Source organism: Strix aluco, chromosome 1 (genome assembly GCF_031877795.1).
Source record: "Strix aluco isolate bStrAlu1 chromosome 1, bStrAlu1.hap1, whole genome shotgun sequence".
NCBI classification, from domain to species: Eukaryota; Metazoa; Chordata; class Aves; order Strigiformes; family Strigidae; genus Strix; species Strix aluco.
In genome coordinates, this window is record NC_133931.1 from 46,648,991 (window position 1) to 46,676,192 (window position 27,202).

The 27,202-nt window shown below is 43.3% G+C and overlaps 1 protein-coding gene and 1 non-coding gene across 4 annotated transcripts in view; one reads left to right on the forward strand and one right to left on the reverse strand.

Moving 5' to 3' along the window:
* MAPRE2 (microtubule associated protein RP/EB family member 2) overlaps nucleotides 1–20,718 on the reverse strand; it is a 102,551-nt gene extending 81,833 nt beyond the window's left edge. The window contains exon 1 of one of the 3 annotated variants that reach the window (XM_074819803.1): nucleotides 20,626–20,718. Coding sequence is in view for 1 of the 3 variants with exons in the window: in XM_074819784.1 (XP_074675885.1) it covers nucleotides 10,793–10,864 (72 nt within the window). In the remaining 2 variants the exon portion in view is untranslated. Of the gene's footprint in view, nucleotides 1–10,792; nucleotides 10,929–13,740; nucleotides 13,758–20,625 lie in introns of those variants that run through there. The other 2 variants (XM_074819813.1, XM_074819784.1) reach the window with 2 other exon arrangements.
* On the forward strand, nucleotides 13,932–14,005 carry TRNAN-GUU (transfer RNA asparagine (anticodon GUU)). The gene has a single exon. It is a non-coding gene; the product is annotated as a tRNA-Asn (tRNA).
* Nucleotides 20,719–27,202: the final 6,484 nt, after the last annotated feature.

Here is a 27,202-nt window from a genome sequence, read left to right on the forward strand (position 1 = left end):
AACTGTTCACTCCTTATTTATGTCTCTGGGCTGCCCCTCAGTTTTGCTGGAATAACTCTGAATCCAATCCACGCTGAAGTAGACGCAGAAAGGGATCCAATTTCAAAGTTATCTTTTTTTTTTTCAGAGTTAAAAAAATAGATCTGGTGCAGTTCTCTGTTTCAGTACACAGCACGGCCCCATCAACAGTTGGGTTGGCACATGTGGAAGGGCAGGATCTCACTGGCTGGTATTGCTGGTCAGAAACAGGTACAGGGAACAACTCCATTGAGTGGGCTGGAATATTAAGTTTTAAAAGTAGACATGAACTCCTCTTCAAGTATTGCCTGGAGACTGGTGGGTACACAGAGCTATGGGAGACCGTCTATCAGCTTTTTCCTCTTCAATATGAAAGGAATAAAAGACACATGGAGGCCAGCTAGCAGCAACTGCTCCTGTCCAGGTCAACCCACCACAAGTTTCCAGTACGTTTATCATTTTCTGTGCCCAGCTTTAGGCTTTTTTTGTGGCTGAATTTTTATAGGCTAATCAGCAACTGATAATTAAAAGAGGACTCAAGGAAAAAACATTAAGGTATACATTCAGATGTTAAAACCCAAAAACCTGCGTTATGTGTTTTGACTTGAGACATTTTCTGAAGTTCTTCTAAGACAGCCAAACCTGAAGTTTAATGTGAGGAGTCCTGATGGCATAATAATATGTTGAATTACCCAGGTGACATTCTTTCTTTGAAAACAAGCTTGCTGAACAAGCATGGTAGGAAGAGCCCAAAGATAAATTCCATAGAAGTGCTATACAGGCAGCTGCAGCAAACTGCAGGACTCTCAGAACCGCTTCAGGGATCTAAAACGTAACAGCTTCAGGACCAACAACATATTTAGAATGAGTTGTTTTAAGAGCTTTAAAAGACAGATTTTTAAACTCAAGAAATAACTTACATTTAAATGGTATCCTTCACTGTAATCCTTATGCTTCTAGATATGCCTGAGAAAAATGCAGGTAGCTCAGTTAGTGTCCCTGAGATTAGATGGGCTAAACCCCCCTTTATTGGGGGATTAGTTTTTCAGATCTCTCTTTACAGTGAGTGAAGAAAATGAAGCATGTCAGAGAATATTCAGCCAAAGATAGGTAGGTGGCCACAGAGGGGGCTAAATGCTCCTACCAACCCTCTGTTCTAACACATTGCTCTGCTATGAGCACACAGCCATGCCTGGAAGTTGTCTAGCTTACTGACCTGTGATCTTTGCTAAATTACAGAATTCAGTAGCTTTCTTTAAAAAGTAAAAATAATCTCTAGAACAGTGCAACATTCACTACCTATACCTATTTCAGACCAGGAAAGAGCAAGGACAGGCCTGGAAAGCAAGTATGCAAATTCATGCCCCTGGGAGTGAATGACCATGCTGGATGCCAGGTGGCCGGAGACCAGCTTCAGAGAAAAAAGACCTGGTGGTCTTAGTGGACAACAAGTTGGAAAAAACTCAGCAGTATTCCCTTGCAGTAGAGAAGGACAACCCTTCACTGGGCTGGGTTTGCAGATCCAGGGCGGTAATTATTCCCCAGTATTCACAACTTGCGAAAGTGAGTACCTGTGTACTGGGGAGTCACAAACCAGTGATAGACATACTGGAACCCAGTCTACTATATCAAGATGGATAAGGAGCTGGAGTACATGATGCAGGAGAGGCTGAAAGGGTTGGATTTGTCCAGCCTGAAGAAGGCTTAGGGTGTGGGGGTTGTATCATTGCAGCCCACAGCTACCTAAGGGGAGGGTGTAGAGAAGATGGAGCCAGGATCTTCTCAAATGCACACACTGACATTGCAAGAGGCAACAGGCAAGTTTCAACAGGGCAAATCCTGATTACATGTTAGGAAAAGTGTTTTCCTCACAAGGGGGTTGAACACTGGATCCAGTGAGGCTGGGCTCAACAAGTTCCTGAGCAACCTGATCTGTTTGGGATGGCTCTGAACAGAGGTTGGACAAGAAGATCTCTTTCAACCTGTATCATCCAATGATTTTGTGTGAAAGTATCATAACTGCAGGATGCTAACTGCCTGCTTGCCTTACCCAGGAAAGAGAGCCCTAGTTAGGGTATTGGACTGCCATCTCAGCCCTTTTAACAGTTCTGGCATGTGTTTCTGTGCCTCAAGTTCCTGAACAGGAAAATGGGATTAACTCAAGGATGTAAATATAGATTCCAGTATCTGTGGCAATGGTAAAAACAGCTAAAATCTTCTATCTTGATATTTATTTCAGTCTTTAAGAATCTAAATATATAATATATAAATACATTTATAAGGCATAATATCCAATATATAAAACTAAAAAATAAAGTTTTGCTCTTTACAGCACTGGTGAAGCAGATAAAGAGTTCCTGGACTCTTCTCTTGTGTGAGAGGAATGGATTACTTGCAGTCAATTACAGATGTACAAGCCTACGAAGTCTGTAAGGCTATAGTTTGTGGACATGTCCTGCGAACCTCTGATCAGATAAGGTGCTTATGTGACTACTAAAGATACACTGAAGGGTGTAGCATCACCTCATTTTGTACTGCACAGATCACCACATGTACTGAGTCATAAACCAAAAGCCAAAAAAATTTGAGTGTTTTCTTCTCTCATTTTCACCTAATCAATCCCAACTATCCAGTTTTCCTAGGTGGTGTGTAAGAGTCACTTTTCCATAGATCCACAGTGCAGTAAGCATCCCTGGGTACCAATCTCTGCTGAAAGCTCTATGTTAAACTTTTACATTAATCAGTGCTCAGGTGGTCCCAGTGACATAACCACAGCCAGGTGGTCATGAAACTCTGAAGGAGCATGTTTTAGGCCTTCTCCAAGCTGCTGCTGAGGGGCAGATCTTTTTTAGTATCTCATGTTTTTGAGTCAGTCCTTCAACCACCCTCATCTACAAGGTGGAGGAATGGTACACCATCACTTCACACACTTCTACACGTGTTTTAACTGAAAGCAGTCAGCAATTGCTGTGTTTGGCACAGGTAACACAATCTGAGTATGTTGATAGGATTGGATCCCTTGGGGGAGTAGGTAGGGAAATGCTATTTGGTATTTATTTATGTTTCAAAACCGTGAATGCTGATTTGCTTACCCTACCCAGGTGGCAGTAGCTCTGGTCACTAAGAGCAGCAGAACTTCATTGACAAATGTAATAGCTACCTGTATTCTCAGTAAGGACCAGAAGCTTGGACACTTGTAAAAGGTCTATCAGAAACTGGGGGCAAACTTGCATCCTGCCTGCAGAATGGAAAAGCTAAAGTGCACTGAAAGTTTGAGGACACTTGCATTGTGGTAATGACTCCACACAAATAATCAGAGCTAAAATTGCAAAACCTGTATATTTGACAAAGGGAGCACAGAACCAACTGATCTTTTCAGATCTTGAGTGTTTATAGAGCTGGAAACTAGAAATGGGTCTCTACATTAAGGGAAATGAAGAGTGGCATTTAGGGGTTCTTCAGAGCAGGACTGTGTTTGAAAGCTGCATAAATACCTTTTACTCCTTCAGTTACAATAACATTGCCACCTGATCACAGCTTGTGAACTCCAAGTTGAAGGAAAACATTCCAGTCTGTGAGATAAGAGCGACAGCTTGTTATCTCATTTAGGTACTCCATGATACTATGCAATTAAAGCAAGTCATATGGGAGGGGGTTCAAAAGGTTGGCTGTCAAACTTTAACCCCTCAAGTTAATGTTGCTTTGTTCTGAAAGGATAGTTTGTATTTGAAGTCTACCAAATCAGAAGTTTCTGGGCTGCAGTATTTCCTCCAAGAGGCTGCAGTGCAAAGGTCACAGGAATTACTGTTTCTTTACATTGTTCTGCAGACAAGAGCCACAGAAAACAGTGGACCAGTCCACTAACTTGAAGGCACATGCATCACTCCTGCTCATCAGAAAAAAGCTAATTAGGAAGTTTCTAAGTTACTCTATAGTATCAGATTGAATTTAAACTTCCACAACACTCTGCTCTGGAAAGTTTTTCCTTCAGGACACTGCCTGTAAGTACTGATTTGGAAAAGCACTAAACTAATTTTAGTACTATACACAATTTAAGTGTAGATACTTCTCTCACTGCCTTTCCCAGACCCTTACCATGTTTTCTGTTTGCTGTCCAAACTAAGCAAAAAAAGTCACCACTTAATTTAATTACTTTGGATTGATTTGCCATTTACATGCACACTATTTCCCTTTTAGACCGAACTTCTACACCAGCCAATTTTTCACATCTAGAAGACAAAGCCTTTTAGCTTAGATTGGGAAGCAAAACTCTGGCAGTTTTGGTGTTTGGGATTTGTTTTGTTTTGTTTCCCTCTGCCAGTACAGCAAATCCTGTGCAGATGTCTTACTGTTTCTTCTCAGGCACATGAAATCTGTCCTAGAGAACCTAGCCCTTGTTAATGTTGCTAGAGAAGTATTCTTCAAACTGTGGCACTTTCTGTAGCGGCAGGATCCTACTAGCTGTTTTTCTTTGGAGTGACCCGAGTGTCCTTCAGCTGAGCCCGAAAGAGTGCTTGGCACATCTCCTGTCTTGCATAAACTCACTCTCTTTGCATCTAGGGCTCCCAAGATGGCAACTGTCAAGTATTTTCATGCACAACTGGTTTAATAAACAGTGCTAGATATAAAATACATGTGCAAAAGGTGAGCATGCATTTTGGGGCTCTAAATAAAACTTCTGCAAATGAAATCCTTATTTCCCAAGCATGCACTCATTTAACAAAGCCCTTCTCTTTTCAGCAAGATTAGTCAGCTATTGGAAGTCCCTGTAACAAGATATTACTGAACTGAACATGCCCAGGGTGAATCAAGGTAGTAACTTGTGGAACAAATGAGCAGCTGGATAGCGTCCGCAGCTGAAGCATCCAGCATCAACTGGAAGCAGGTCTCTCTCCCAAGCCAATGAGCAGTTTATGTATGCTTGTGGTGTAAGTCCAATTTTTCTCCCTTTTTGGTAGTCAGCTTGCTTGTTAACTCACGTAGCAAAAATGCAAGATTCAACCTACGCTTTCCCATAAGATTGATTTCCCTGCAGGGCCTGTCTCAGACTCTGCTGCACTCTGCTGCGACTCTTACGCCCTTCCAATGCTGGTCAAAACACGCCACACCTTCCACATGAGTCAACAGAGCAGGGCAGCATCTCCCACAGCAAGCTGGGAAGCAGCTGGGAGGAGAGCCCTGCTATGCTTCTACAAACACAGTTCTTCACTTCAGCATTGGCTAGGATGCTCGGAGAAATACAGTCTTGGTCAAAAATATTATCAGCAGAGTGCAACAAGCTGCACTTGAGCTTGAATTTAACAGATCAGGCAAGGTCACTCCTGGTGAAATATTCACAAGGACAAATTCTAATTCACCCAGATATTTAGTTAGCATACGCAAGACAGCTGGAAGTCTTTGCAATGCTCTCAAATGACACTGCTTGGCACCTTATCAAACTAAATGCCTTTTGCTTGTCGAAAGCATGAGCACATAATTTTACTTCAGCGTTATTCTGTTCTCCCTTAGTATAACTTGTTGGTTTTGAGAAACTGCTGTATCCCGGAGAAGACTGTCAGGGTTCAGCTTTCCTACTCGTTTTCAATGACAAATTGATGCTGAAGTTTAATTTCCAGAATATGAAAATGATTGAGATAATGTATTTTGACATACAAGACGTGCAAAGAATAATACAACCGAAGCTGTCTCAACTTTAACCAAGTGACATGATGTTACACTGGAAAGTGCACTGTTTTTAATCCCAGAAATACTCCTGCTTTCCTTAGTCAGTAGAGAGGCTTACAACTTTTTCTTTTTTGAAGTGCTGTGTTCTTTCCCCTACTACTCCATGCAGGAAAACAGGATGGGCAAGCCAGCGTAATGATTTTCTGTCACTAAGAATTCAACAAATTCAGGAACACAAGTTGCTGCTTCTTTTACAGTCGATTGGTTAATTTGGAATAAAGCCACATGTTTTGGCAGTCCACATCCCAGAAGAGGTGAGCCTGTCTCTGCTTGATACCAATGGAAAGGCATCCAGTAGTGCGGTGAGAGAATCCAACTCAGAGGGTTTTTTTATGTGTATACACATGCAGAGAGCTATTCGTTCGATTGTTGTGGGGTTTAGCTGTGGCTGCACACCATGGGGTGAGCTGGGAATGAAACCCCTCCGTGGTCAACATGATGCACAAGTGAACAACAGGAGATGCCCAAGCAAAGTACTGGGCTTGTGCCAAGGACTCGAACCAAAAGGCAAGCCCAACAAGACTTGAAAATAAAGTCTCCTGGGGACAGCGCAGAATTTCTTCAACTTCAGAAGCCAAAAAATTAGTGAACTAGAAAAGATAGGAGGGAAGGACCCTACTGTACAGGATACATCGGGCATGGAAGGTACGTATTATAAAAGAGCTTTAATCTCACCTTCCAGATCCCTCCTGTTGGTAAGTGTTTTTTCTTCTAACATGTATTTTTATGTTCTAATAAAATCAGCTTTGTGGGCTGGAAGCCTTTAACACTTCATTTATGTTCATGTAATAGAAAAGAGTGGGTGGTTCCCCCATAAAGCTCAGGCCAGCTCCAGGCCCTGCTGCAGCACTCTGAAAGCACACAGACTGATACCCAGCTCCCATCAATAGCTTCTGAGTGGGCTCACCAGCACCTTCCAGGACCAGTCTGTATGCTTACGGGTATGAGAAAGGCAGAAATACCATTCAGTTTTACCTCAGACGTCATTCTGAGCAAAACTTTTCCTCCAGTTTCGAGTTTTAGAAGTGAGTTATCATATGTAAAGAGATCATCATGAAAAAAAATCCATAGATAAACACCATACTGCACAGCAGGACATATACAGGAAATAACTCTGAGGCCCTATACCCTGTACCACCAATCTTAGTGGATTTAAGTGGATGCATTTAGGCTACTGCATAACATACACATTTTATTTATGTCTTATTGTGTATCACTGAATTCACTAAAACCTGGAATAAGATCTTCATGGTCAAAGAGTGGAGGGCAGCACTTCAAATTTCTTGCAGTAGCACACAGTGAATGCTGAAATAGAGCAGCATCAATTCCTCTGTGCCACATTGTTTTAATGGACAGAACTGTACCAGTAGCTACGTGTTCCTTTCAAAGGAAGACAAGAGATATCACTGCCATCATCCACACAAACGTTTCTTGTTGGTCCGTTCCACAGCTACATAATAAGTTCCCTGTTATTTGACAAGCCCATCGTAGGATTTCTCTATCTGGTTTTCTAACATGATCACACGTTGTCTGTAGTCCTTGCATCCCAGTGAAGGATTATTGCTGCAGCAGAAATGATCCATCATCCTAATGTCATACACAGGATGCTAATCACATCCTTTACCTGATGTGCATCATGCATCTTACATGCCTTCATGCATCTTACAAACACACCTCACAGATGTTGTCTCAAGCCAAGTGACATCTGACTGGCAGTTATATTTCTTTCTCAGTTTGTTATTTAGATCTCAGTTATCTATGGAGAGTTTTCATTGTATACCGCATCCTCTGTGACTCCCCTTCCAGCTTGCACAAAGGAGATGAACTTCAGGCTTCTTCCTTATGATGGAAATTGTTGCCTATATGCGTGATTGTCAGGTGGACAAAAACTGAAAAACCTCAAGTCTACAAGACTTACTGTTGAAACTCAGCAGCTTGGTTTGACTTGAACTAAACTAGGGCAGCAAAAGCCATCTGACTCTTTCCTCTGACAGCACTGCCCTGAGAAAAAAAAAATTATTTAAGGAAATCCAGTCATATTAAAGAAACGGCAGTGATTTTAGGATCTGTAAAACCCTTCTGATTTCAGGATTCCACAGCCTACATAAACAACAGCTGAACAGGAGAATCCATAGTGGTGTTATGATTCATAAAGCAGTAAGGCACCCAGCTAAGCAGCATCAGCTTGGATCTTCTCAGTGGTGCAGGTAAAACTGACTTTGGCTGACCCAGGAATGCACAGAAAAATGTGTTTCTGTCCTCATCCAGGAGTCATAAAACTCACTTTCTTGATGGTAGTGGAAGAGATGATGGGAAACAAAGAGACACTGAAGACTGTGCAGGGCCAGCAAGGTTTAGAGGCTAGGCCAAGACTCAGAAGCTGCCATTGTGAAGGGACCTCTCTCCTTCCACTCTGCCCTCCTGGGAACCTACCTCCTCCCCTTGGACCCTCTCAGTCCACCCACGCCAGCCCCTTCACCACGACCACCCCTGCACCCATCCCAGCCGAACCTGCAAGCCGCCCCACATCCCTCCCCCAGCTCGGCTCTGAACACACTTGCGTTGCCATGCTTGAATTACGGAGGGAGACTCCAGAGCAAGATTTAATTTCAGCATCCACCCAAACATGCTCAAGTTTTGTGCCTGAATCTTCTGATAGTGGAAGTATTGAAATGTGAAGGGACCACATCAGAGTAATCCAGCTGTCAGTGTCAGTCTTCATATACCACCTCAAAGACATAAGTTACTAAGAAATTGTCATTGGCCATCTGCCTCTTAATTACCGAGCTTGCCGCCAAGAAGCCACCTCTATGGGCTTTCTGCATTTACTACATACATGGCTCCAAAAAATCAAACCAGGAGAGGAAGACGGCACCCTAAGGCTTGTAGTTTGGCTACTCAAAAGTAGCCTTTTGAGGATTTATCTAAACTTTTCAAATAGAATAAGTAATCAGCCATAGGACAGTTGGTGTCCCTTGACTCACTTGTGTAGAATAGCAGGTTAGTGTGAGAATTATGCTGGATAAGTATTTTATGCCCTAAATATTGCTTTTGAAGTCACAAAATGACTGAAGTCATTTTAATCCCTGGCTTAGAGGGGTGACCAAATTTACAAACGCATGTTAAGCTATGCAGCAATGTCAAAAAGTAACTCACTCTACATTACCCACTTGAAAAAGCTCAAACTTTCTCCCTGATTCAGAAAACCCATCCAAAAGTATCCAAGAGCAGAGATATCTAAGATTCTCTGCCAGTACTGACAGTATTTTCCTCTTCCTTCATCTCTCCCATTTACTGAACTAATACAACAAAAGATAACAGCAAATATTTTTTAACAATTTGGTCTACATCAGGCACTCAGAATAAATGCAATGTGCTTAAAAATACCTATGAAAAATCTAACTGCAGCACGTCAACCTCCCGGAAGAATGGCAGCAGATAAAGCCAAGGGGACTCCCTTGCAGGAGATGGCTATGCTGTCAAAAAAGGCTCTTCTCACCACAGTCCAGCACAGCCACGGTTTGTTACATATCAGTAAAAACACACGGCAAAAAGCAGAAATGACCATGCTGCTCAAGTTAAGCATCCTACAAGTTTAATATTGACAGCAAAAGCTCCAAAGAAAAACCACAGCATTATCAACATGGAAAATGTGTCTATTCAAACACAAGATGCATTTATTTTCTCATGTCTACTAATCACACAAAGACAAAATGCTCTGACAGCCTCCCCAACTTACGTCATACCATTTTGCCCAAGAGGTCATCAGTCAGCTTTTTGCCAGCTACATTAATTCAGGATTTTGCTTACCGCTTGAAAAAGAGAACCCATCAACACTGCCAGCTTTGTGGAAACCATTACTTTGGTTATTTTCATAGCACGCAGTAGTTATACTAATATACTCTGGAGAACAACTAGTAGACTAGTGACCCTCAAATACTTCCCATGTTTTGGGTGCAATGAATAACAAAAATATTAGTGACTTCTACTCCTTCTAAATTGAAGGCTCACAAGAAAAAAATTACTACTGTGATCTAGTTATGTACAGATAAAGTAACTGGAGGAAAAAGTTCACTATTAAGACACTTATCTCTGGTTGTTTATTAAGTTTTCAAAGTAGTCCAGACTTCCTTCCGTTTTCGCAGAGGCCTGAAAGGAGCCACCTAAAAAGTATTTTCAAGGTTCATTCCCCTCTCTCCAATTCCTTACAATTCTGCTTTATCATCACACCAGCAATAAGCCCAGAGCTATGTGACCAGTGTAATGAGATAGGTATTTTTTGATGCTGACCAGCATTCTTGACACATCCATGCTACACACCCTACGTGGTTGGGATCGCTTTTTGATACAAAGCATTTGATTTCAGTTGACGATTATGAAAGGTTTCACCCGTCATCCTGTAAAACTGATACAGACCCGTTTACAGAATTATTATACCAACATGAACACCTGCATTCAATAGCAAACAAACCTTTATAGCACATAATCTCATTGAGGGATATCTACGGTAACTCACAAGACCTCTGCTCAACATAATAACTTATAAGCAATTATTTGAATGTATACATAAGGTAGCTGTGATACAGTATAAACCAAAAATTATGGCAGGATTTCTGGGTGTATCAAAAAGTCGTGACTAAGTCACAGCAATTGTGCAATAAAGCATAGCATATCTTTTATTTGTATGCTTAAGAAATTAATATTGGTGTGACTTATGAAGAGCAGCACAATTACAACAACAACATTAACCTTAGTGTTGTGGACAGGTCATGCAAATAAGCCCTCAAAGTCATCAATCTTTAAAGCCTGACCACCTTATGACAAATAGAAACCTCTCTAAAGTCTAATAAGTTTGTGGATGTTTTTTAAGGTTGTTTCTTCTCCATTTGAGTTAGCATTACAGGAATAGAAAACTACAAAGAACAAAACTCCAACTGCACATGGCAGAGAAAATACAGACCTTTGAAATTACAGTAATACTCAGATCTCTGCCACAGAAATATTATGTGTAAAGATGAACTAGAGTAGTAAAGCAGACTCCATGACTTACCTTACTTTGCTGTTTCAAAGATTCATTCAGAGGACCATTCCCACTACGGGAACCTTTATGAGGCCTTGACATAGTAGGAGTATTGTTGTTTTTTTTTTTAAGACAAAATCCTGTTAAATAAAACTACCAGTTGCTTTAGACTGGCAGAAAAGAGCTTCTCCTAGACAACTTCCTTTTATAAACCTCACCATGGGTGTGGCTAAATGGCTAGCTCCACCCTTCATCCCATCTAGAAACCCAGAGAGCCTATAAAAACTCTGGAGCAAGATAATAATCTTGTCAACTTGTTACGTGCTCTGTTTTTTTTTAAAAAAGTAAATAGTCAATAGTTTCACAAGCTAATGGGAAAAATGTAGATAAATAAAATTAAAGTTGTCTCTAATATTTGCAGTTCCTGCAACATGGTCTACAAACACTTAGTGAGTGAGTTTGCTCAGTTATTTGCTTTTTAAAAGCACCGCTGTAACAACCTGAGGGAAGTCTAACAGCTTTTAGTCTTTATTTGTATTAGAGATGCAGTATATTGAAAACCAACACATCTATGGACTTGCAGCAATTGCCACTTGCATCACCTCTTGATGAGCCTCCACCACCAGCGAAGGCTCCTGTTTTCATCACTTACATCATGAAGATGATGCAAGATCAAAGCCCTTTGTGTGCCTCATTAAATCACACATGCCTTCATGGTGGAGGGACTACCACCAATGGCTCTACATCTTAAAAAAAAAAAAAAAAGGTCAACTTTCTTTTCTCTTGCGGTCTAATTCAAGAGGATGGGGAGATGGACAAAGATGTTCCCACTAAGGCACTATTATTGCCTTCAGAGTTATATATTGCCTTGGTGTGTAACACAAACTCATCTACATGTCTGCATTCTTGTTTCTTACTCAAGTTTTTTTACTACTCCAGCTAATAGCTTTTGTATTTAAGAATACAAGTATAAGGAACTACAAGCATAGTGCTTAAGGTTTTTTTTTCACTGAATAGTTGAGGTTATCCTGGCACTCCTGCAGGAGCTTGGGTGTGAAATCGGAGTTCTTGAGGTGTTTGGCAGGAGCTCAACTATGCTTCTATCATCTGGGTTTGCTTTCAAGGGAGAGATTAGGAAATTATGTTCTTGTTAACAAGATCTGTGCAAGTAATGGCTATTATGCCCAACATTTCCTGTATTTAAGCTGAAGCGATTGTTCCATCTTGATATGAAGAGCTGAGGCATTTTCTTGAGAATTAGTGATTTAGGCCAAATCTTAACTTTAAAAGTATTACAAGAAGAACATTCATTCCTTTGCACAGTACCAGGCCATTTCTGTCTGAAAATGCTAACTGGTCTTTAAAATATATGTATCCATATGGAACTGTTACTATAAAATTAGAATATAAGCTTAATACTGCCTGTGCTCCTCTTCCCCCACCTCCCAGAGCATCAGATGGAGAAAAAATTCTGCCTTCATTGCAACAAAAATTTTGCTTAATAAACCACAGCATTCACTTTTCCTTGCTTCTGTACCTCTGTGGGCAAGATAAAGCATCTTCTACTTTAAAATCCATATTTAAAGGACAGATACCCATGTCCCTTTCTGTGGCTGAAAGTCTGTAATCTCATGCTCTACAGTACATGAATGAAGAAATTCTGCAGCATTCTCCAAGGGCAATAAATCCATTTCATCCTTTAAAGAAAGCCTGATGATTCTGGGAAAAAGATAACATCTTGGCGAGTTCACAAATTAAACATAGCACGCAAGAGTAAAGAAGGCAGTTCTATTTAAATGCAGAGTTAGAAGAAATAGAGAGGAGCTCATTTTCTTTCCTACCACTGTGAGGTCCTCTACCAGAGGTGTGCACCACAGATGGGCAGGCTTCCTCTCTATCTGCTCCAGTGATGACTGACAAAACAGGTCAGCTCTGACATCCTTGGTTGATTTCTCACTTCTTTTGAATTGATGTTCCCCAGACATAGCGGGGGAATCCACAGGTATGGGTGAAAGGAGGAGGAATATCACAGGAGATGGGCAAGACCAGAAATCAGGATATGAGTACTAGTATGCTGTGCTCAGTGCGGCCAGCTCTGTACTGATGCACTTCCTAGGCTGAGGCTTGAAACCATGCTCTGTTTAGAAATACAGGACTGGAAAGATACCAGAGATGATGCTTTAACTTTTCAAAGATCTGCTGCTTTAGCTGGTAGTAACTATACCCCAATACTAAAACATGAAATGGTAAAACTGAGTATGGTCTCATCTGTAGTAGCTAGTAAATAAAATCAAGAGAGAAAATTCTCAGTGCCTGTGATTCGTTCCTAACAAACCCCGCACACGGGGAAAAAAAAAAAAAAAGTCTTATTTTCTAAATATCACCAATACCTCTCACAGCTATGAGGGCACACCTGCACTGTCTGCCACAACTACTTTATTATTGCCCTAATGGCAAACACAGCATTACGCAGCTGTAAAGAGCAATCACACTTTGCCGTTATAACCAGAGGAAATTGCTAAAGCTTAGTTGACCAGATCACATTTTAGCAGCTGAAACTAGGAGAGGTGAGTACACAGCTGCAAGCAAGGGGCTAGCAGGTGAGTCCTTGCTGAGGAGCTGCTTCGGTCATACCCATCGCTATTGATGTCACCTTGCTTTTGCCAGCAAAGGAAAACCTTCAAAAAACGTTTGCTTTCCTGAGCAAGGACGGTTGTAAGAGCTTCTCCAAATCTGCTCATACTTAGCAAGGCATCAATATTTAAAGTACAGAATTAACCTGTCTGCTGACGCTTCGGGTTCAGGGGAAAACTTAAGACTTTTAGTCCCGTTTTGTTCCACAGTCCCCTCCCTCTTCACAGCCGCCTGGATCAAAACCTCTTGGTTTGATAAAGCAGCGCGCTCAGTCCCTGAAGGCAGAGACCGCTCCTCGCTCCTCTTGGAAAGGCGCAGCACCTCCCGGCCGCGCCAAGGCTGACCTGGAAATCCCTGCCGTTGCCCTCTCCCGGCGCCTCGCCTTTCCTGCTGAGCCCGCGGCCGGAGCGGCAAACGGGAGCTCCCGGCCAGAGCGGGGCCCTGCCCGCGGCCGGAGCACTTGAGGAGCCGCCGCAGAGGCCCCGCGGGCGGGAACAGCCCGGGGCGGCGAGGCGGGCGCAACGTTGGCGGAGCAGTCTCTGTGGCGCAATCGGTTAGCGCGTTCGGCTGTTAACCGAAAGGTTGGTGGTTCGAGCCCACCCAGGGACGAGTTCTCCTTTCCTACCCGTGGGGGTGGAAGTAGGTTGATCCTTAAGGTCCTTTCCAACCTTAACGTCATCCTCTGAAAAGAGGCTGTTATTCACACCCCCCGGGCAGAGGAAGGAAAAAGCAAACTATCTCGCTGCTAATTTTGTGGTGAAGCCAGGACAGAAGATAAAAAACACATAAACTCCTGAGAGGGATTGTATGAGAAAGTAAAGGGGCATTCCAGAGCAGCCCCAGTGAGTGGGTGCAGGGTTCCCTCTCAGGCACAAAAACAAGCCCGAAGTGGCTGAAAGCCCAGACCTTTTGGTCTTTTTTTTGTCATCATCTGGAATTATTTAATCTGCACTTCAAAAGTCTTCCAAGAGACAGCCAACCTAGACCTGCTCTTCAAAACATCAGCAAATGCAGTTTTCCTCTGACATTCCCCAGACTGTTTTCAGCTGCACCTTGCAACCCTGGCTTCTCCTACAGAAATGTATATTCCTAACAGGTTTCCTGTGCCTTGCTAAGGAGGCATAAAGATGCCCACAACCAATTGTCAATGTCTAGTCTCTTGTATCTCTAAATTTCCTGCTTTTTTTGTAAATATTTCTCATTATTATGATTGACATCAAAGCTCGTGAAGGAGTTAAAGGGTTAATGGAGTCGAAAGAAGTAGATTCAAATTTACTATAAAATATTACTGCAATTAATAATGGCTGAGAACTGGAGCTGTAAAGTCAAACATGTAAAGGTTAGAAAAAAACCAAACAGCTTTAAGGCTTAGTCTGTATATGTTGCACACTTTTTTTATGTCAAGGTTTTTAAATATCTGATTGTTTGGTAATAACTAAATTATTCAGCTTTACAGCAGACCTGCAGACTAACCTGTTGAAGTGGAACAGAGCTGCGTGAGTGGGGTGTCCTACCCTGGACACTAACCATGGCAGAGAAACCCCACGACACTGTATGGAGCATCAAATGCCAAGGCAAGTATTTACTCTGTTGGTGCAGTTTAGTAGCTGAAGTTTAAGCAGTAATCCTGGTAAGACAAGAACTCTCTGCTGCCCCTCTGATTAGCTTAATTACAAACAGAAGTCACCTGTTCTCCCTTTGTGTGTATAGGTCTATTAATACTAACAATTTGCTCATGCCATCTGCCAATGCGCTATTTCCAATTTTACAAAGCAAAGCAGACAATATTTGCAGGTGTTTGGAAATGTATTTATTTGGCCATTAAATCCCCAAGACCTAAACACTGCCAAACAATATTTGCATTTGCAGGTACTCCTGCCAGACAATGTCTTCTGAACTAATATCCAACATGAAGTCAAGACTCTGATGAAAATCAAGAGAGGTATTAATCTGTTGCTTCAGTTTTGCCTCTTAGCCTGGGTCTTTGCCTCTGGCTTGCAAATATTCTTGGATTCAGAATCGTAAGCTCATCAAGGGATGCCGCATTCCCCGCAGAGATGAGTCATGAGATCCAAGGTTAGTTTCAAGTGCCATATTGCAATGAAGCTTCAAGAATGAGTTTACTCACAGCGTTTCTACTTAGTATGAATATTGTAAAGCCAAACAAAACATATTGTTTTCCTTTGATAAAACCTGACATGCTTCACTCGCAGTGTGATTCAAACTGTCTGAAGAGATTGTTACTACTACATATTCAACCCAGTATTAATTGAAACATAAAATGGTTACCAGATCAAAGCCTATTTTAATAAAATTCCTCTGGAAGGAGTAGCCTGAGAAGATATTTGGCTATTTCACATTAGACATTGCACAACCAAACGATGCGGTGAAATGAGAGACAGATTTTTCCCTGCCAACTTTAACAATTCTATCAAGATTTACTAGATTAAAACAATTTAGGTGTCTGAAGCTTATAGCAGATAGACCTGCATCTTACATCCTTCTTACCTTCTCACCTGTCAAATCTATGCAGGATTTGTATTTTCTGGCAACTTGTTATTTTTTTGTGGTTTGGCATTGGTAATTAGATCAACCTGAAAGCCTGTCATTTATGTCTGTGGTAGATTATCCAGTATTAGGACCCTACTAATTTTATCCCTTAAGGAAAAAAGAGGAAACTTGAGTAAACATTTTACTCAGTATCTGAAATTGCCTTGCTGAAGAAATACTACTGGCTTCTTCCTAGAAGGTAGAAAAGTAATATGGTGAGCCATTCTCAGAAGATACCAGGTTAAAGATTAGGCTCCTGTAAAGCATTAGAACCATTCCTAAACTTTAAATAGGAGAAATTTGAAATCTGGGGTCATTCAAGGTTCAGTGGAACGAAGCTGGATGAATGCAAAACTCTTCAGCACAAGATGCAGAAGTTTCTGGGACTGAGGAGGTGTTCAGCCAGGATCATCAAGGCTTTCCCCACAAAATTTGTCATGTTTTCATCTTCTCTACCACCCCTCCTCCTCCTCTTCTTCGCTGCCATCAGGCATGTTTACCAGGCACTGTGGAGAATTGTCCCCTCTTTAGGGCAGCAGTTGCCTATCAGATTTGAGCATACTTACCCCTCCTGAAGCCCTGCTCTTCCTACCAGGACTCTGTTAGACAGCAGGGTTGCTATCCTTCAGCCTTTTTAAAACACTTTTTGGACACAGACGTAATAAAAATAGAGCAGGGCAGCCCTGCTGCTGGCTGCTGACGCTGGGCAGTGCTCCCAGAACAGGCCGGTGCCTTAATCCTGCCTGTCCTGCAACTGCGCGCCAGGGCTACGCTTCAGTTCATCGGGGACGAATGCAATATGAAACTGCTCTGAAATCCAATTAGATAACAATATGATAAACGCTTACCCTGACAGCTTTCCTAGAGCATTCTTGTTCTTGGGATCCTTTCCTTGCAGTTCAGGTTTTGCATTCTCCTCTTCCCTCTCGAGTCCTGCTGCCAGTACCCTTTTCCCTCACCTGACTTTCCCAAATGCAGATGAGTCACTGCTTCTTCCTTACAGTCCATGAAGTGGCTTTTCAAACCCCTTGAAAAAACCACCTTGTTTGAGTTTCTTTCTCCACCCACCTTTCCTGCAGTTTCCTGGGGGTTTACCCCATAGTTCCTCTTGCTGCCCTCAGAGAACCCACTGCTCTGTCAGAGTTCAGTCTTTAAGTTCACTGCTCCTAGAGATGGGCATCGTGGAGACTGTCAGCAGGGAGGATCTGCAGCCACCCCATCACAAAAAGGATGCAAAAGCCGTACGTGGATTTCCCCAAATCACCTCACCTTTTCATTAGTGAGAAATCAAGCCCCACTGAAGCTGCAAGGATTTCATATTGGTAGTTGTACCTATCCACAAAGGAGCTAAGCCAAAACACTGACTTTTATAGATACACACATACGTATACACGCATAAAAATAAATAAATAAAATATATAAATGTGCTGAAAGGCTCGGGATCTCACTTAAACCTCACCCAACAACAACACGTGTGCCATCATGCACCGGTTGGTCTTTGGGCCCCCAGTGACTCAGAGAAGTGCTGCCGACACGCTCCCCACAGGGACTTTCTGCACCAGCGGCAGTTCTCCCTCCTGTGTCTCATGCAAACACTGGCCCAGCCCAGCTCTCTCTGTGACAACAGCTTACAGTTCTTAACATGATATAGTATCACTCTCCAGAGGTGCCTGAGGGAAAAATGCATTCCACTCACCTAATTGTGTTAGTTTAATGTTTCTCCGTCTTCTGGAATTAAGCTATTTTAAAAAAAACTGGACTGCATTGAGGTTTCCATGTTGCAAGGCTTAAGAGAAGAAGGGCCAGGATAAAAGCTATTTTAAGGTAAATTTGAATGATATGTTTTAGCAAAAGTTTTAATAATTTTGAAGGCCCCCAAATTTTTTTTCAAAGATTAACTGAGGATGAATTCTTGTGATTATCCATTTGGGAGTGTGTGTGTGTGGGGGGGGGGGGGGGTGAAGGGGGCGTCACTTGTTTTTTAACTCCTCCAAATATTTCACTGACATTTGGAGGAACCATCAAAAATAACTCAGAAAAATGCCAATTAGCCAGAAGAGACAATGATAAACAGTTGAGAACACTTGAACTTGTGCAAGCTGAAAGAAACCTGATTTGAGAGTTTGTTGTCAGAGAGAGGCCTTTGATTTAGAATATCAGACTAAAACTAAATCAGGCCATATCAAAAGAAATCATAGGTCTGAAATAACTACTCCAGCTGCAGCCAGCATCATCAATGCCTAGGTTATTTTCAACACACTTTCGACAGACTCTGTGTCCTCCTGAGTAAGCTGTCCCTTGCTGCCCTTGCGGGCAGGAAGCTTCTGCTGCCCAAGGAGCAAAATTGATGGCACAAGAGTCCCTGCTGCTTCTCAGAGAAAGAGGCATGCTACAGGAAGACTTAACCTTGAAGAACAGGTACCTGGTAAGTGGACAACTGTCAAAAGTTTTAAATAAGCAGAAGACACCCCAAATGACCAAACCATATTCTGCACCAGGTGTTCTGATACAGTCTGATAGGGCAGTTGGCCAAGTTATACCAACCTGCCATGGCTCACCTCACAAAGTGAGGTCATAGAAAAATATCCATATTTCCCTGTATCTGAAACTTCTCCAAAAGGTGTAGGTATCTCACAGACACCAAGCCCACATGACGTTAAATGGGGACAGTATGCTGCTGACCCTGACTCCTTCCCTCTCTTACTAAGGTGACCCTTTTCTCCTTATGAAGCTGACATAGCTCATGGATTCTGTAGGCTGAATTTGAGGCAGACTGGGGGAAACCACACTTGCCCTTAGGAAAAGTCAAATTTATCAATGGTTAGTAATTTCTGAAGCCTTTGGTTGTATTTAAGTAGATTATATAGCATCTCAGTCAGCTTTGTCTGCTAGGGACAGTATGAAACTTCACTACTGCAGCAGCAGTACCATAAATCTTGAGTTTTTTAGGATAATAGTCTCCTATAACTCAAACACTGTGCCCACAGCAGTAGGTGAGTTAAGGGGCCATAACCCTCCTGTCCTCCGCTTTGGGGATGATTTTCACTGCAAGGGCTTTACTAACAAGCAGCCATTGAATCTCAGCAGTGGTTGCAGACAACCCCTGTGAGACAAAGGCATTGTGTGCTCTTTGTATCTTCTGACTTGTGGGGTGAGGTACCTGTATCTCAGGGAAAAGAGACGGAGTGAGCATGTGTACACCAAGGATTTGGAGAGCATTTGGCACGTCACCAGGGCACCCTGACGTGACAGTGTGTACAGTTGCTCATACAGCTGTTGAATAATAAATATCTCAACACGCCCTTGAGATGGTACTTCTAAATACTTAGCTCTTCATTGAAGCAATCAGAACTTGACTAAAAGATTTACCAACGACAGTGTTCCTGTAGAAGTTTTTACACAGTTCATTTGACTTCAAAAGACAGTATCTTTTCAAAGAGCAAGTGCATCCTACAAAATAACCTTTAAGCTGTACCATGCTTTGTTTGAAGTACTGTTCTGCTATTCCACCTCTAAAATGTCATCTTTGTCTCAGGGTTTATCTTCTCTTAAAACATAGCAAAATTAATACAGTATTTCTTGTAAAAAGTTTTCACCTCCTTTACTGCTTTAGATTTCTTGCTATGTTAAGTTATGAGCTTATATTATTAGCCTCAATTCATTTGCTACACAGTTTGGAGCCACAGATAAAAAGCAAATATCCCTTTGGGAGGCAAGTAAAGTACAAAAAGGACTATAACACTCACCATAGAAAGCACCAGAGGGTTGGTTGTTAGTTATCAGAAGCCGTTTAAAATGAAAAGCTGGTGGTAATGTTCTTCCCCCCCCCCCCCCCCAACCTCACAGGTGCCACTACTGCATAGGAAGCTTGCAGCTTCAGGTAGCATTAATATCTGGCCGTAGTGCATCCTTCCTCGTAGGAGCTGTCACGCTTGGTCAGTGAACGCAGCGTGCCGAATCATCAGGTTTTTAGGTGTATTCTCCAGAATGAGATTTATTCATCACGGAGCTTCCCCACCACGCAGCCCGCCAAAAGGAAAGCTGTTACCAGAAGCTGTTTTGGACGCTCGCAACTCAGACGTGCAGACGGGTTATATATTGAAGGATTTAAAATTCACGCGGTAGTAAGCGCCTTCCCGCTTTTGACACAACGCATTGCAGAGCCAGCCAACAACTCTCCTGTTTCTCAACTATTCACGCTGACAAAACAAACACGTAAACATGCTTCTCAGCCCTCAGAGCCCCCTAAATACTAATTACTCTCTAGCGATGCTACTCGTGGTAATCCCCCTGAGATTTTCCCTGGTTTAATTGCCACAGGATAAGGGGCTCGGTTCGAGTTTTATAGCACCGTCACAGCGCTAAAATGTCACTTTTTTGACGAAAAGTGAGGGGTAAGCGCTTCGCTCCCTTCCCAAAGGGCTGTCGGACCCACGGGCAGGGGTAATGACTGAGCCGCCGGTCCCCGGCTGGCTGCAGCACCCCCGGGCTGCCCACGAGTGGACGGATCGCCCCACGGGGAAACGGGACGCCCCACGCAGCCCCCGTCCCGTTCCCCCGTGGCGCACAAAGCCGCCCCCCGCCCCGCAAGGCCGCTCACGCGTGGCACGGCCTCCCCCCGGGGTGCCATCGGGCCACTCCCGGTGCCAGCGTGGCACAACCCCCGCTGCTCGCCTCACCTGCTCCGCTCCCCGCTGCCGCCGCTTTTCCTTTCTCCCGCCCGTCCCGCTGACAGCCCGGCTTTGTCCGCCCGCCCCGCTCCGCTCCGCCCCACGCGGGAGGCGCCACGTGAACCGCCCCGGGCACGGCACGACACGGCACGACACGACACCGGCGTCCCGAGAGTGTCCTTCCCTGCCCCGGGGAGAGCAAGGAGCCCGCCGGCCTTTCCACGCACAGAGCAGCGAGTGCACCAACCCACGCCCGGCTGCATCATTATTGTTTATTGTGACGTTATTTTTATTTTTGTTTGGTTTTAATGTATATGGTTTCCTTTTAATTTTAAATTTCCTTTCCTTTCCTTTCCTTTCCTTTCCTTTCCTTTCCTTTCCTTTCCTTTCCTTTCCTTTCCTTTCCTTTCCTTTCCTTTCCTTTCCTTTCCTTTCCTTTCCTTTCCTTTCCTTTCCTTTCCTTTCCTTTCCTTTCCTTTCCTTTTTTCGCTCTCTTTTACTTTTTCTTTTTTATTTACTTTTTAATTTTTTCTTTTCTTTGATTATTTTTTATTTTTATCTTTTTGTTTTTCTTTCCTTTTCTTGTAATTTTTTCTTTTTAAAATTTCTTTTCTTTTCTTTTCTTTTCTTTTCTTTTCTTTTCTTTTCTTTTCTTTTCTTTTCTTTTCTTTTCTTTTCTTTTCTTTTCTTTTCTTTTCTTTTCTTTTCTTTTCTTTTCTTTTCTTTTTTTATTTTTTCTTTTATTTTTCTTTTATTTTCTCTTTTATTTTCTTTGATTTTTTAATCTTTTCTCCTTTTTCTTTTTCTTTTCTTTTTTATATTTGCTTTGCTTTGCTTTTCTCTTCCTCTTCTCTCTTCATCTTTGTCATAAAGTTAAGCTCCACGCCCACCTCCCCCCCCCCCCCCCCCCCGAGGCCCCGGCAGCTCCTAAGGGGGCGCAGGGTACCCCGGTCGCGGCGAGGCCCCCGCCGAGTGCGCGGCCCCCCGCCGAGTGCGCAGCCCTCGCGGCTTCCCCCGAGCCGCCCGTCCCCGGGTACCCAGGGGGGGTGGGACGGCGCTGGGGCTGGGAAGCGGCTGCAGCATCGCTCCCTTGGCCGGATTCCTCCCTGAAACCCCACGCCTCGGCTCACAGCCCTGTTGGACCTGCCCGAGGAGCCCGGCACCAGAGCCCGCTCTGCAGAAGGAGTTGCTGATTTCCACAGGCTCTCGGAAATTGCGCCCTGCATCAAAATCATCCCACCTGCTCTTGAAAACTGAGCTAGCCAAGGAAGCTGTCAGAGCCCTATCTTTAGTTCTTTGCTCTGCAGATGGACTGTTAGTCAAGTCCTGCCCACGTGGAGTCTAGTGGTTTATGTTTTTAAGCTCTGTGTCATGTAGCCATAAATGCTGGGGGGAGGTGATCTCTGTGTAGGATGTTTTTTCCTATTTTTGTAATGGTAACTGTCAACTAGGGCTTGGAGAAAAAGAGAAATGGTGCAGAGCCTTCCCTCCCTTTTAACGCAACCTGATGTTTCCCCCTGGGCGTTATGGTAGGGCATGTTTAAATGAAGGCAAAATTAAAAATAGTGGGGGGGAAGCCCCAAAGCTATGAAAGAAGTAACTTTAATTTGCTGTAACGCTGTGTCGTGGTTATTTTAGACATGGGAAAGCATCATGCATGTTAGAGCAAATACTGCTGTTCCCTTCTGAGCAGCTCTGTGTGAAGGAGCAGGGCCGAGACCGGCTTCTTCTCCAGTGTTTATGGGACCTCTCCTGCTGCATAGGTTATGGGATCCCACGTCCCTAGGGATGCACAGACCCCATACAGGCCCAGTACAGCAGCTCTGCTGTCCCAGTTAGCTGACGGAAAGGGCAGCCTGGAAATGGCAATGGAGGGTACCCACAGGGTCTCCAACCCTTCCCATTGCTAGGAAGAGAGATCACCCCCTGCCTTGGAAGCAGGTTAGGGCTGAAGATGAGGCACAGAGGGGTTCACCACCACCGAGTGGGCTGGGGCCATCTGCTCTGAAGGGTGCAGAGTAGGGCTCAAGGCAGTTGGATGTTTCATGGTAGAAGAGTGATGACAGTGCTGGCCCCACTGATGAGATGGCGCTAAAACTGTGAAACAGTGGAACTGGGCCTGGAGGTCAGGTATGCTCATGAGTCCTGCTGCATTCCACAGGTCACAGACACCTCTTGAGGGGGAATAAATCCCAAATATAAGCATTCTCAGGTAACACAGAGTGGCCAACCCTTCAAAAACCTGCCAGTCAAAGCCAAAGGAACTTTCTGGCTTTTTCAGTAGTGTCTGAAAACTCCTGAATTTCATCCTAATCCTGTTGCTTCGTGTTGTGGTGACAGGAAACCTATTTTTGTGCTCACAAAATAGTTAGAGGATTTTACTGCATCTGCAGACTGCATTTAACTGAGTTTTAAGATCAAAAGATATGCTATTTTTGTACAGTCTGGAACTCCGCACAGCAGTGTTTGGGGTCCTGGTGGATTGTTTTGTCATCAGTATGTGCCTGAGCAGTGCAGGAATTGTTATCTATCTTCACTGTGCAGAAGGGAGACTGCAGAGCAGAGAGACAGAGCCAAGCTGAAAACCACTCCCTCATCTTTGATCATGTCCAGTCTAAACGCCCACAAGGAGACCTCCTGTCTTAGGAGTCGTGTGGTCTGGAGATTTAGCTGCAGGTCACTGCTGCCTGGTCCCTCTCTCCTGTTTGAGGCCCCCGGCATCATAGGTGGGGTGTGTATTTGGTCTCAGCTATGGCCAGGTGCTTCCACATCTGTCACCACTGGTCACGGTGGGCAGCGTGGCTCACCCTGTGCCCTGTACACCTCTAATTTCCTAAGATGAAACAGCCCAATCTGATGAATATCATCTCCCAGAGCCTTCAGGTACTGAATGCCCAGAAACAAGGACTTTTAAAACTAGAGACTCATGCTGAGGTCCAGGAAAGGTCTGGGCTGGGGATTTATCAGTCATCTACAGTAACATGAAGACTGTCCTCTCTGTAGACATCCTGACATGTGTTTCCTTCCCTCAGACGCCTCCCATGTTTCCATTCTACGCCAACACCAGCATCAGTGCAGGGACTATTGCTGCAGAAACAGCCACTTTTTGCTACAGTGCCTCTGCAGTAATTTTGTTTCCCCTGGCAGAGAGGAGCTGGGATCACACACTTTCCCTAGCATCATGGAGTGCCTGGATCAGGCTAACAGTACTTCTGTGGCCAGTTGGGTTTTGTGTAACTCATTTGCCATGTTCCACCAACAGTGCTGCAGGTAGCAGCTCCTGTTGGGGTGGGCTGGCAAACTGGCTTTACCTACCAAAACTGTTTTAAAAATGAACATTTGTCTCATCTCTAAAACTGGATGCTTGCTGGTTATTTCTTAACAAAACTTGCTCTGCAGCTCACATATGGATTCCTGTTTAGCAAGTGAAAAACCGGAAGGTGACTCCAAGTTGACAAAGGAAAAGGCAAAGCAACACCCTTGGGTCCTATCTTTCCTTCAAACGCAGTAAGAGAAGCACCTACAGATACAGCTGTGACCTGGTCAGGGGAGTTGCAGTTAGGTTACAGGACATAATCTCAGTATAATTTATTACCAAAGGCTTTTTCCTGAACTTCTTTGACCCTGCAACCTCCTTAATCCAGTGCAGGGTCAGGGCTGAGGAGGGAATATGGCCCTTTCACTTTCATTCTTCATAGCTGTAATTAATTATCTGCATCATCCTCATCAGTGAGTGCAGTTAAAGGAGGAACAAAAGGGACATCAATCTGTCTAATGCAGAAGTGATTTAGATGCTCTTCTGTCAGCATTTGGATCTTACCCATTACACAAACCCATAGGAAAAGCAAAGTGTGGGGCTGAGTCTTCTAGCAAAGATGTACACTAAAGCGACTGTGTAAATACATCTAGCTGAACATAAAACTTACCATTCCTACTTGCAGGTGCTTTTCTGTTTCTTCATTTACTACTTCATTAACTACAGGAAGGGATTCCTCAATAGTGACTTTTTTTTTACAGTAGCCAGAGTTGAGCAATACATTTCCCATTAAAACAAATGGAAAGAGTTCAAATGAACTGACCCTACTACAATATATGGAAGCAGCCTTTGTTTACAGAACATATAAAACCCAAATTTGTCTCAGAATAAGTAATAGCACTTCCTAAATGTCACAATTAGACAGGTTAAATTGTTGTTTTGTAGAACCTGTTGGAAGAAAATGGGTTTTTTCCCTTGTGCAAAATTTCAAAATTTCCATGTTAGATGAAATAAAGCTTTTCAGTCTTTTTTTTTTCTTTTTTTTCCCTGACCAACTGTCTTCCCAAACCACAAGTTTCCCACAAAATACTGCATTTTGTCAAACCTTACAATTTGATATCCAGAAACATCTGAGGAAATCCTCAGAAAACAATCATCTCTTACTATTATTCATTTCTCTACTTGCTTTGTTGTTATGTTTATTTATTTTTTACCTTTTAACCCAAGTGCCCCCAGTGCCCCTGGAGCTCTGGCCTCAGACTCCTTCCTACTCAGGAGGCACTACTAAGTCAACAGGAGGTGACTACGTCTGGCACCCAGAAAAGTTATTCTGAAACCCAATAGTAAGGTAAATTACCAACTCCATCTTAACATACAGTCCATTATCACGCTACGAGCGTGCAGCCTTACACACCACTGTGTCCCACAGGAGACAGCATGTTGGAGACCACGGAGTCTCGCTTGTGCACAGTGCCTCTGCTACCTCTCTCTTGCAATAGCCGTGGTGAGCAGAGCAGAGCAAGGGGAGGGAAGGAGCCTGGGAAAGCTGTACTTTGTCTTGTGTCGACACAGTAATCTGATAGAAACATGGTACGGTATTTTTACAGAAGGTCTTTTCCCTGCCGAATCCTTGAGAAAACAACCCCAAATACATTAGTGGGCTATTAAATTGTTCAGCTGGATACACGCAGCCTGTTTTACATGGTGTATGTGGAACTGAAGTGATATAATATATCAGCTGTCATTCTTAATATTTTATAGTGAAGTATATAAATCATCAGGGGGTAAGTCTGAAAAATTTTACTCAAGGGCATCACCTTCTGCATTCTGTTACTCAAAGGCAGGCTTGAATAGAGCAATTCCTGGCTTATACAGGATATGATCATTTGTTTCTGTTGCTGTTCTAATACATTATTTCTAGTAGGGCCAAGGCAAGACTTTTTGGCACAGTCCTCCCCCCTCTCATTTTACCAAACTTGCTCGCCTCAGGGAAGGGCAGCGCTAAGTGGTAATTGCCTTAGCCCAGTCCCAGCATTAAAAATTAGGTTCTTAGCTGTATCTACATATTTGCCCACTCTACCAGCATCCCTGGAGAGCAATCCCTCTTCTCTAACCTCTCTGTGGCCCTGATATACCCTATCACTGGAATGAATGAATGAGTTTTAAGAGTGCATTTAATTTAAGCGGCACTATCATAAGGTTAGACCCAAGTATGGCCTTTTAAAATGATTCTCTCCAGGGGGGAGTTTTTCAAACTCTGAAACAGTCAGCTAGTGGTGAGAAAGGTATTCATTTAAAGGGAATTGGCAATGTTTGAAAAAAACAGATGCTACACCCAAGTTCTTTACCATGGGTTATTCAATGGTACCTATTAACCAAGGTCCTTTTCAGGAAAGCTCTTAAGTATGCACCTTGTATCAGGCCCACATCTAAATGCTTTTCTGAGTAGGATGCTTTCTTGAATGTACGCCAAATCCCTAATTTCCAAAGTGATGCCCAAGTCCATCTTGGGCAGTCTCTTCTGATTGACCTTTGACCTTAAAGTTTCAGGATTTGGGAGTATTCTCTTTCATTAGATGGAAGAAGTTTTCATCAGTGAGAGCCTGGATAATTAAGTTGCTTTTCTGCTGAAATTGTGATGTTAAATCTTTCAGGGTCTGTGAAGTGTGAAAGCTCCTTGCAAGGCTGGTAGTGGCTTTCCCCATGCCAGGGGGATTTCTGGATTGGATTGTCATTACATAAGTTGGGAAAGAAGCAAACCCCTCAAGATTAATTTAATCTTTGTCATCAACAGCAGAGCAATATTAACCAGCAGTCCAAATCTGCTGGCAAAATACTGTTGTTTAGAAGGTGGTTATAGTGTAAAAAGGAGGTAGTTCTCCTTTTTTAGTGAGACTATAGCCCCACTGTGGATGGGGACAGTCCCCAGCTGCTGGGACCTGCCAGATGATAATCAGGGGAAATACACTGACAAAGCGAAAAGCAGTGAGGCTGAAGATCTTTCCTTGGAAACTTCACCTACCTGGAGGTGGGATCATAGTGAAGTCTGTGGGACAGAAGCAGATGGCTGAGCAGACACCATCTGTGGCACCTAGCAGAGGAGACAGATATTGCCTGAGTGTGAAGCTTGTCCCTGTACCCCTACAGCACCGTGGGAAGTGTAGTTCCTGAATAACCTCAGGGAAAGCAGCAAAGGTCTGACAAAATGGTTGCTAATGGCAATGTGCCATTATACGAGGTCTCCTCAACCTCTACAGGTGGCCCCCAAACCATGTAAAATTCAGGAAATCTGCTTTGAAGGGCCAGACTTATCCTGATTACGACTGGAAG